At 42.2% G+C, this 11,964-nt stretch overlaps 1 protein-coding gene across 1 annotated transcript in view; it reads right to left on the bottom strand.

The window, feature by feature from the left end:
- MRVI1 (murine retrovirus integration site 1 homolog) overlaps positions 1 to 11,964 on the bottom strand; it is a 116,111-nt gene that overhangs the window by 40,544 nt on the left and 63,603 nt on the right. Inside the window, exons 6-9 of the mRNA XM_015406962.1 lie at positions 10,232 to 10,405; positions 5,875 to 5,952; positions 4,549 to 4,595; positions 1,795 to 2,397 (exon numbers count right to left, since the gene is read on the bottom strand). Of these exons, the coding sequence (XP_015262448.1) occupies positions 1,795 to 2,397; positions 4,549 to 4,595; positions 5,875 to 5,952; positions 10,232 to 10,405 (902 nt within the window). The remainder of the gene's footprint in view (positions 1 to 1,794; positions 2,398 to 4,548; positions 4,596 to 5,874; positions 5,953 to 10,231; positions 10,406 to 11,964) is intronic.

The raw sequence follows: 11,964 nt of genomic DNA, 5'->3' as shown, positions 1-11,964 counted from the left end.
GGAAGAAGGCTCCTCAGAAAGAAAAGTAGGTTATTTCATTCCCAAATATTACTTTGAGATGACAGGACAGTTAATCAGCTGCTTCCTGTTTACATAACATGTACTTTATCTGAGACTGAAATACCTCTGTTCTGTATTTTATATCCACCTTTATACTCTGCAGGGTGGGGGAGAAGGGAAACATCAATTTCTATGAAGCTATGCATTTCCTATGGCTACTTTTTGGAAAACCCAGCACAATAGTTGCAGCTTTGTTCCATTCTAATTAAAATGCTAAACCTACACATCTAATAAGATTTGAATAGGAAAATGCTTTGTTAATTTAGATATGTCTTATTTACAGGTGGGTAAATGGTTACCATAGGATACAGCCACAGTTCAGAGCTACACAGAGCACTCTGTGTGGTATACTTTGGAGTGCAATTACAGGAGCTCTCTGAACTGCAAACAAAGACTGTAAAGAATCTCTTTTTTAAAAGATATAAGAAAGAAATCTCTTCTTTAACAAATATTAGAATAGAGTATGTCTAGTCCTTATGACTAAGGGGATACCATCTTTTGGGGATACCATCTTTTCCCCTTTAAGCTTATCTATCTAAAGCTCTGAGATGAGATTTGTGTGTGGGAGAGGGGGCTCCAATGATCAAGGCTCTTTCTGTACCCCAGGTCATGTTATTCACCCAAAGACTGCAGCCTGCATCCCTCAGCTTTCTACTTACAGCTCTGCTAATCTGAAATGTCCTAGTTCACCTTCCAGTCTTCCAAACAGCAGTGCAGCCTCTGGTGTAACAAAAACTCTGTGAGCAATCCTTAGCTCTCACAGTTTTCAGGAGCAACCATATGTCATTTCCCCCACACCAGAGTTTTTCCGGGTTTTTAAATACAGCTATGCCAATAAAGGTTGTGATGATGATGAAAATATTGGTAATTGATGTATCGCTATAAAGGAATAATGTTGTAAGGATCTATTGAAACAATATACTAGATCCCAACGTCCATGTTTTTTAAAAAAATTCTAGCCCTTTTTCTTGTGAAGTTATAAGGCAAAACATGCAGGTCAAACTTGCACCTAATAACTTGCCAAAGAAAGGGCTAGAAACTTACTTTAAAATAATGAAGCCTAGGAACTGACAGGTTTTCACAACAGATCATTATAGCTTCATTATGCAATGGCAGCCTAGCAAGTCTTGAATTAATTTTTACCCCTCTGGTTTAAAGACAGGATATGGTAGCTGCGGTGGCTCAAGTGGTTAAGACGCTGAACTGCAGGCTGTGGAAGGTCAGTAGTTCAGCGGTTCAAGACCCGGGTGCCGCAAGACAGGGTGAGCTCCTGTCTCTAGTTCCAGCTCCTGCCAACCTAGCAGTTCGAAAGCAAGAAATTGCAAGTAGATAAATAGGTACCACTTCGGTGGGAAGGTAACAGCGTTCCGTGCGCCTTGGTGTTTAGTCATGCCGGCCACATGACCACGGAAACGTCTTCGGACAGCGCTGGCTCTTCGGCTTGGAAACGGAGATGAGCACCGCAACCCTAGAGTCGGATTCGACTGGCTTTCGAGCAAGGGAAACCTTTACCTTTACCTTTACCTATGGTAGCTGAGGGAAAGAAAGTGCTTGGAAAACTGCTGAGTGGATCCTTTGTTACCACCACAAATGCCTCTGCATTCACAGCAGCTGCAACAGCTGCACAGAGAATCATCTCTCAGTGGAAGCAGCCTTATTTTACTACAGTATGAACCTGTCATCATCCAGGATTGGTGCAAACACGTAGGATAAAAGGAACATACTTCCACTCACCTCTCTGAGTTTTGTCAATTTCTGCATCCGAACAGGTTGCACTTGTATTTGGAGATCTTTAAAAGTTGATGGCTTCGTTGAGGTGTTACTGGATTTATTCATAATGGAAACATTTTTATCATAATCAGATGGTTGTTTAAAAGGTGCTTTTTCTATATTACCAGGTTCTACGTGATCCCATGATATTGATCGTAGTAGAGGAGGGTGTGTACCAGGTGTAGTAAGGTCTGTTTTACAAGTAACTTTTGAATCCTTCAGTAATGGTACCAAACCTTTTAGCTTTGGATCTACTGTAGCCATTTCTGGTTCTTGTGAATTGCCTTTGAAAGGAAAATCTTTTCCTTTTGTTATTTTAAAGAATGGTTTTCCAAGTTCATGTTCACAAGTATTTGCACTGCTTTTAAGAGATAGTCTGCCAACATCAGTAACTGAAGTGCAAGATCTAGACAGATTATCCATAAGTTTATGTGGATCAAAGTTTTCCTTTTGTTCAGACAGATTCTCTTTTGGGTTTTCAAAACCAGTTAAGCGAGGAAGCAATCTTCCCTGAGAAAGTTTTCTTTGATCATTCTGTTTCTGATCATTTAGTCCTTTTGTAGCATTCTGAAATGAAAGAAAACTTATTAACAAAATTGTAATATCTTTTAAAAATTCATTTAACAAAACCTATTTAAAGGACAACACACTAGAAAGATTTGTTATAGCAAACTGCTACTTGACTTCAATAAATATGGTTTTAAGTAAAAATGGTACAATTGGGTGCATAATGAAGTATTTACAAACAAAGCAATGGACAAATTGCCATACTGTCTAGTTTCTAGGAAGGACAACCCCCTTCTCTAGAAACCCACAAACCATGTTAGTTCCTTAGAACAGCTTCCCCGATCTGTGCCTCTGTTCAAACACGGTATGGACTTCTTATCCAGCCATCCAGACATGGTATAGCATGGCTGCTTCCAGGCAGTAAGGACTCTCTGGCTGTAGTCACACACACTAAATAATCCACTTTCAATGCACTTTCCAACTGGATTTTGCCAGCTCACAGAGTAAAATCCAGTTGGAAAGTGCACTGAAAGTGGATTGAAAATGGATTATTTAGTGTGCGACTGATTCCGCAGTGTCAAGTTTCCCTGCGCATGCACTTCTAGTCATCTGCTGCTTTCCCTAGTTTCCGCCCTCCCAGGCACAAAAACTCAGTTTGCCCCCTCTTGCTGTGCAGCATCGGAATCACCTTCTTTCTGGGAAGTTTTTCCAATCCCAGCACTGAACCCGTGCCAACCTAGTGGGGAAATATTTGCTCATCCGTTGGTTTTCAGATCTAGGTCCGCCCTCCCCTCCCCTCTACATTTGCATGTTCCACCCACCAATTTCACATTACTGCAGAACAATCTCCAGTTAATTAGCTTATAGTGTCTGATTCTAAGGGCTCTTCTGCTGTTGACTGTAGCAGATAGTGCTGTGGCACATCCGCTGGGATTCTGATTTTTTTAAAAAACTTTTTAATTGCATTTGAACACAATTTTGGTCGTCATATCCTGCTTAGTTAATGTCTTAAAATCTTTTTAAAATAAATGTGAGAGTGTGCTGAGGGAGGAATGCAGTTTTGGCTATTCTGGCCTACTCAGCAGCCTGCATTCCTCCAGAGCATCACATTTGAAAACATGGCTGACATCAGTCAGAGCCCTACCCCTCCCCAATTTTAGATCGCTCCTGTAACGTTTGCAATAGCATTTTAAAAAAATGTATTCCAGGTCATAGGGAGAGTCTGCCAGCCAAAGCTCTGTTCAAACGTTTATTCTGCCTCATTTTGCTTTGTTGAAAAGAGACAGTCCCAAGCTACACTTTTCCTCCCAGCTCATGACAATCGAACAGTCGGTTTGGATCCCTTGAAGTGTGCATGCGCACACACACAAACAGACACACAGAGGCACAGTATAACTAAATGATGGGGACATTGCAGCAAAAATATGCAGAGAGAAGCAGAGAGAACATAAGAACATAAGAGATACCAATGTTGGATCAGGCCAAAGGCCCATCCAGTCCAACACTCTGTATCACACAGTGGCCAGAAATACCAGTGCCATCAGGAGGTCCACCAGTGGGGCCAGGACATTAGAAGCCATCCCACTGTTGACCCCCCCCAAGCACCAAGATGACAGAGCATCACTTGCCCCAGAGTCCCTATCTATACCTTGTGGCTAATAGCCACTGATGGACCTCTGCTCCATATGCTTATCTAATTCCCTTTTGAAGCCGTCCATGCTTGTAGCCGCCACCACCTCCTGTGGCAGTGAATTCCATGTGTGAATCACTCTTTGGGTGAAGAAGTACTTCCTTTTATCCGTTCTAACCCGACCGCTCAGCAATTTCATGGAGTGCCCACGAGTTCTTGTATTGTGAGAAAGGGAGAAAAGTACCTCTTTCTCTACCTGCTCTTTCCCATGCATAATCTTATAAACCCCAATCATGTCACCCCTCAGTCGTCGTTTCTCCAAGCTAAACAGAGAGCCATTGTTATGAGCTAGCTGAAGCACCACGGGTATGCAGGATCATCCTCAATAGGGATCTGCTGCCCTGCAGAAGTGCCTCTTTGCTTCTACCTGTGTTCTACCTGCATATTTTCAAGTAAAACAAATACTGCAAGATGCCATATGTCCCCATATGTTCTCCAAAGGGATCCAACCCAGATATGGACTAGATGGAACTTCCTACTACTCAGAGACATGGAGTAGTAACTACTTAACTCATTCTTACCTGCAGCGGAGACACTGAACCAACAGTGAATGTACACGTATCAGAACCTACAAAATGAAGAACAGGTGATAAAGCCATGGCAATGTATTTCAATATTGTACTTAATCCCCAACACAGTGCTTTCTTGCATGATTTTTTCCCCATTGGTTCTGGCTCATACTACTTCAGTTTAGCCCCCAATTTCCACATGCATTTTTGTGCCTTTAGTTTTCACTTTGGTTTCCCCCCCGTTTCCCCCCCCCCCCCGGTTCTTTTGAGACTACTTTTACCCCAATCTTTTCCTGGGTTCTGATTTTGAGACACCTATTTCTTTGTGCATAATGTTTCTGCTTGTTTTCTTCATTCGGTCCACTCCCACCTACCTCCAGCACACTTTCTGATGATTGGACCATCATGGTCAAAACATCCTCTCTCCGCTGCCCAACCCTGAATACGAGTGGTTTTGTCTTCTTTTTTTTACACAGCACTAAAATATTGATATATCGCTAGAGCATTGTAACAACAGGCTCAGCAGATTCTCTGAATTCCCAGCTTTAATTTTTAAAAACAGTAAGTCTCTAGCTCATTCTCTTCCAGAAATATGCCCTTTTCCTTATATTTTTGTGATGGAAAGGGACGGTTACTTTTTTAAATGAAAGCTGGGAATTCAAGAGGACCTGCTAAGCCTATTGTTATAGAGCTCTAATGATAAACCAATATTTTAGTGCCTTATTTTTTAAAAAAGGGAGGTGCTGTGATGCCACTGGTGACACTACCAATCACAAAAGCACCCTCCCTTGAAAATCCTCATTATTGAATGCACATGTGGAAGAAAATAAACCGACTTTACAACTGTGAAAATGAAAAAGAGGGAGGGCAGATGCGAAGAAGAACTCCAAACTGATTCTGGCGTTTGTGGATCAATTGCCAAGAAAATCAGGAGTAAGTGGAGTGTGCGGAGTCATAAATGACACATACTTGACTTAAAGGGGATTTCTATTCTATCATCTACTTTCCCCCACTTGTGAAGTGACACATGTCCCATGATTTCTGGGCAACTTTATTTGAGAAACCTTAATCAAATGATTCTTTGGAGTGGGGGATCAATTTGATTTATGTATGAACAATGAGAACATGCAGTATTGATCTTACCTGTTGGACTTGGAAGATTGAAAGAGTTGCTCCGAGATGGTGCAGGTGAAACACTGGGACTAAGCGTCGGGGACATGCCTATATTATATCAAGAGGGTGTTTTTTTAAAAGAAAAAGAGAGAATTGTTTCTAAAAAACCTCTGGCACTTTCACAGGAATATTGGATCATCTGAGAACATGCAGTATTGATCTTACCTGTTGGACTTGGAAGATTGAAAGAGTTGCTCCGAGATGGTGCAGGTGAAACACTGGGACTAAGCGTCGGGGACATGCCTATGTTATATCGAGAGGGTGTTTTTTTAAAAGAAAAAGAGACAATTGTTTCTAAAAAACCTCTGGCACTCCCACAGGAATATTGGATCATTGAGGCCTTTATATAACCTAGAACTATTTAGGGCCTTTATATAATCCAGAACTTTTGATGGCCACCTGGATGCTGCCCTGAAAAATCTGCTGCAGGATTGGAGACTGTGGTGGGGTCGTTAAAAAAGAGCAGGCTGAGACTGAATCCAGCTAAGGTGGAGGTGTGTGTTTAAGGGTTGGGGCATAGGGTGTGGCTGGGTGTGTGTGTTTAAGGGTTGGGTCATAGTCTTCCCGCTCTCAACAGGGCGCTGTTGACACCGGTGAAGTCCATCAAGAGTTTGGGAGTTATCTTGGATACCTCCTTGACTATGGAGGCGCAAGTCTTGCATATTGCCAGGCTGGCATTTTCCCATCTGCTCCAGGCTCAGCAATTGGCTCCTTTCTTGTTGCACCCTGACCTAGCCATGGTAATCCATACAATGGTCACCTCCAGGCTAGACTATTGTAACTTACTTTACACTGGCCTGCCCTTGAGACTGACCCAGAAGCTCCAGCTGATCCAAAATGCAGTGGCGCAAGTCCTGACGGGAACATCATGGATGGCGCACATATATCCTGTGCTGCACCATCTGTGCACTCATTGTACAGGTACAAAATAATTCAATAACTATATCAACATAAAATATATGTTTAACCAAGTAAATTTAAAAGTTTGAGCCCCCCCTAGGGTTGCCAAATGGCACTTACCCTTGCAGCGGGGGACTCCAGCCTGGCTTCCGGTGTGTGCGTGTGTGGCTGCCATTTGAGGGGAAAACATAGAGTTTTCCCCTCAAATGGCTGTGGCCCCACCCCCAGCATGCCCGGCGTCATGACGTCACTTCCCTGTGACGTGCACGCGGGGGTGGGGTTTCCCCCGGGGCCCGATTCCGCAGGGGCGGAAATCGGGCCTCCAAAGCAGGGGGAAATCCGCCCCCCGGGGGGATTTGGCAGCCCTATATCTGCAGGACCTTATCCCCTGATGTGTCCCCAGGAGAACATCATGCTCCTTGGATCGCAATCTGCTGGTGGTCCCTGGCTCCAAATATATCTGGCTGTCCTCGACCAGGGTCAGGACCTTTTTGGTCCTGGCCCTGACTTGGTGGAATTCTCTGCCGAACACTATAAGGGCCCTGCGGGATCTTACGCAAATCCACAGGGCCTCTAAGGCAGAGATGTTCCACCAGGCTTTCAGCGGAGGACAGGAACAGTTTCCACTCTGGCAGGCACCCTCTCCTTGCTCTCCAGATTTGTTTTGTTCCTCTTCTTCACTTGCCCACCAGGTGGCTGAGCAGTCCATCTGGGTTCTTTTAAATCTGTTGTACTAGTGCTGTCTCTGTATCTTATTTTTATGGTGTTTCTGTTTTTATCTACAGTTGTATATTGCCCAGAGCCTTGCAGCAGCGAGGATTGGGTGATTCAGAAATTTAATAAATAATAATAATAATACTGAAAAGAGTGTAGGTGTGCCATTTTTTTCAATATGTTCTCCCACAGCTGCTTTAAGCCTTGATAGGAAAAGTATGATCACCATTATATCAGTACCTATCTTTTCCCCTTGCTGGGGCTAAAGCAGTCAGGGTAGACAACATGGTGAGAGAAGAGTTAACCCATTTCCCCAACTAACATGGCACCAATTCCGACCTCTCTTCCTTTCTCACTAACACACTCACTTTTAGGGGGTTTCTCACTAACGCACTCACTTTTAGGGGGTATCTCACTAACATATTCTGTGAACACTTTTAGGGCCAAATTACCTATTACCTGTCTGGAGTTCCAATCAGGGAACTCCACCATCATATATAGTATGCCCTTTAGGTATTTTGAGACCCAGTCCTCATATTCAGAACTACAATATGATATAGGCTTCTGCAGGTGGCAGGTATCACATCTGAATATTGTTTCAGGTTATCCCTATTCCTAAATGCCCTGTATATCTGCATTTTGCAGTGGTACAATGTCAGGAAAGCTATAACCACATGTTTTTTCCCTGAAAGTATAGACTGGATCTTAGTATGCTGCCTTCGATTACAGAGGAAGAGAATTAACTGAAGGAAAGAAGGGTTTAGACTCTAACCCCAAGTTTTTCCAGTCATCTCCCTCTCACTGGCTACAGAAAACTGATTTTATACTGTTAGGCAAAATATCTGAAACCTTTTTTACAGGACCAGCTTCCCTTCAGAAACTTAAGTGCTCAGATTATGCAAATAGGTTCTTTATTTTGGCTCATATAACATACATCTCAAAAAGAAACGAGTGTGGTTCTACGACAAAGTTGAGAACTATGTGGAAAAAGGCATAGAATGCTAATAATTCTAGACTCTACAAACAGTGGCACCACGCTAGACCCAGTCTTGCAATTATGTTCCACCTGGTCTGAAGTCAAACGGAAGTGCCAAATCCCTTGAGAAAATCCCTTAACAAGTTTGCCTCTCAGCCTCAATCTCTTGCTGGTAAAATGAAGCTGTTATATGCCTAAAGAATTATGAGATGCTTTGCATACTGAAAGCTTGGCAAGAAGCAGTTACTTCTGAAGAATATTCCTCCCTTCTAGGCAATGACAAAAAGAGAAAATGTACCCTGGGCCATTTTATTAAGTGTTGTGAGAAAGACAAGGAGCTAAGGGGATATAAGAGACAGAATATGAGAAGAGGCTCCAAATGTCAGGAATATGTTGACGATAAGAGCAACTCAGCAATAAAATATCCGCCTTATATGGTTAAGCTGACAGAATCTTTAGAGGAAAGATGGTAGAGTTGGTCAATGTGGCAGGCTATATAGGATATGTTATCTTATGATAAGGCTTGGGGTCCTCCAAGGCCTTTAACTATGAAAGTGACATGAGGCATACCTACAACAAACCCAGGGTTCTGAAAGTTCAAGTGGAAAAATATACATGATCACACATATCAAAGAGGGCAGAGGGTAATTGTACTCCGGTACATGAGGTGGCGTGCCAAAACGTAATGACTGAAAAGTGCTAGAAACTATTAAAATCACTAGCCACAGATCAGTTGACCATTCACAACAATCAAGATGACTAAATATGCATCAGTATAAAGGGTTCTTTGACAGAAAAGGATATTATAGAACAGAAGCAGTGATAATGCAGACATGTTGACTGAACTACAGTTTTTTTGGAGCAGGGATTTTGATATAACTTAGAAAACACACTGTCAGGTAATCATTCTACATCCAGTTCTACCTAAGAGTCTCAAAATTTCATCCTCTGTAGTTCAAAAACTTGGTAACGTCTAGGGTTACCATATTTTGAAAAGCGAAAAAGAGGACACATTTCCCGACTACTTCAAATAAGTGATCACTATGACAAATCTCATTTTAAATACCTGTACTATTTAAGTTGAAGCTTGCCTCCACTGGGAGACTATAGGGCAAAACAGGCTCAGCCTCCCAACCCCTAAAGAGGACATTTTCATTAGATTTTTAAAAAGATCCCAAAAGAGGACTGACACACAAAAAGGAGGATATGTCCTCTAAAAAGAAGACATCTGGTAACCCTAGTAAAGTTAATCTTACAGAATGCAGAGTTATCTATTCTGTCACTGGAACTAGTGTAGAGTAATGTTTAGAGTATCCAACTAGGACTGGTGAAACTTTGGTTCAAATCCTTCTTTGGCTATAAAGTTCACTGGGTGACTTTTATCCAATCATGCTCTCACACTTGAGCCTAACCTACAAGGTCATTGTGATGATAAAATGGAGCTGGGAAGAACCATGTGTTGTACCGTGAGCTCCTTGGAGGAAGAGCAAAGCAAGAATATAATAGATGATAAAGACACTTCCCATAACAGGTGCTACACAGTACAGTCCTCCTCACCTTGCAGATAAAAAGAGTTGGCGCAACCCTGATTGCTCATTCCAAGCCTTGAAAGCCATAAATAGTGGACCAGTCAGCATATAGCAAAGATATATTTGTGATGAAGTCTCACTATATATGATCTCATGTACAATATATTCCAAAGAGGTAGCCATATTAGTGTATTGACATTGTAGTAAATATTGCAAGGAGTGCTGTGGCTCTTAAACTATATAGCAGCGTAAACCTTACAACTTAGCTATGACATATCTGATAGTTGTCATGGCTCTAGAAGATGATAATGTATTCCTTACTCTAAGAGGCACACTGCATATCTGATAACCATGAATTCCATTTGCATAGTGTTTCAAAGCACCCGTCACAAAATGTATGCACCTGTGGGAGACTCTGAAAGGCTGCTTCTTGATTTTCTTCCTCTGCGTGTGAGGAACCTCTCACTCACTCGCTTTGCTTCTTCTAACAACTCAAGGTTCTTCTTTTTATCTTCATCAGAGATTTTAACTTCTGGCAGTTGATCATTCACCAAGTCAATCACATGACCTGTATTGTCTAAATAGCAAAGTATTCACGTTACAAGTTATACAATAGAATCGTACAGTTAGTTCCATCTATCTGCCTTGTGTACGGACTGATTTTTACCCTTGATACAGTTATCCAGTTGCACTCAAGAAGCAACTTGAGGAGATCTGTGATATGTCTCCTGTCCTTTTTAAAAAGTTAGCAAGCAGCTGCAGGGTCCCCTGCACAATTTTCGGAGCAGAATAATTCCCCTTGAGTTGCCATTAGCCCTGGGGAGGGAAATCAGTGATAGGCCATTCAAGGAATGGCCATCAGCTACAAAGTACTTTATGGCTTTGGTCCCACGTAAATGCAAGGCTGTCCCTATACTGTGCTTCAGTGTGTGAATTTCACTCATCTGAGCAAAGCGTTCTGCGGATGCCACCCTCCAAATGGGTACAACTAGCAATGGTTTGTACATATGCATTCTGTGTTGTGGCTCCCACCTTGTAGAACAGTATGCCTGAGGAGATCAGGAAGGCTCCCACACTTCTATCATTTCACAGAATGTGCAGGACGGAAATCCTCAGGAGGGCATTTTGTATAAAGGGATTATAACTGTAATGTCATAGAACAACTCAGGAGGATGCTTTTGTAAAGGAGTAGGACTGAAGGCTATCACAATGTTTATTGTATGTTATCATCTTACTTTTACTGCATTGTCTTCTTTGTAATCTACTTCTGCATTATGGTATGCTATACCTTGGACAGTTTTTACCTTGAATGGTTTTCCAGTTCTGAACTTTGAGTCCTGTCACATTGTTTATTGAATGTTTTATACTGTCTGATCGATTTTTTTTTTTTTACATTTTATAATCTGTCCTGAGTCTCAGCAAGAAACTTGAGCAAAAGAAAAAACACACCACTCGTTCGACCACATCATCTGATCATTCAATGATGGACTGAGCCCGCAGCGAAGTGGATTATGCTAGGATGTCTGATTGAACGTCTCCGTGTCAAATAACACCGGATGAAATGAGGAATGCATCCCCAATGTTGTAAGTGTCCCATGTGACCATAGCCTTAGAGTGTAAATGTTAACTCCTTCCAGAAACTATAAATCTTTAGCCGGTTTCCCTCAGAATCTAGGCCCTGATACCGCTACCAGTGTTCCTTCTAAGCTGAGTTAGTGTGAGCTAGTTCACAGTTTTTTAGCCTCCAGCTCACACATTTTTCTCTTAGCTCAGGAAGGATGGCTCCAGAGCAAACTGATTTATGCAGTATCCAAATGTCTCGCTCACAACTTTAATGCCAGTGGCTCACAAAGTAGAATTTTTGCTCACAAGACTCCGCAGCTTAGAGGGAACATTGACCGCTACAGTCTCTTCCCAAATCATTCACTGTTCTAACCTGCTTTCCCAGAAAAGACTGTCCCTGAGACCTGTACAGTCTCCTGGGAAAAGCATTTTCTGCCTACCCCTCTATAAGCCCAAACCTTATCTCCAAACATTCACTGTTTCAGCCTGCTTTACACACAAGACACACTCTGAGATAGGATCCCTCCAGTCTCACTCTCTGAAAGCTCAGACCCTATCTATGTTGAGCTGACA

Source organism: Gekko japonicus, unplaced genomic scaffold, assembly GCF_001447785.1.
Source record: "Gekko japonicus isolate JY-2015 unplaced genomic scaffold, Gekko_japonicus_V1.1 scaffold1489, whole genome shotgun sequence".
NCBI classification, from domain to species: Eukaryota; Metazoa; Chordata; class Lepidosauria; order Squamata; family Gekkonidae; genus Gekko; species Gekko japonicus.
This window is presented reverse-complemented; position numbering and strand designations above follow the sequence as displayed.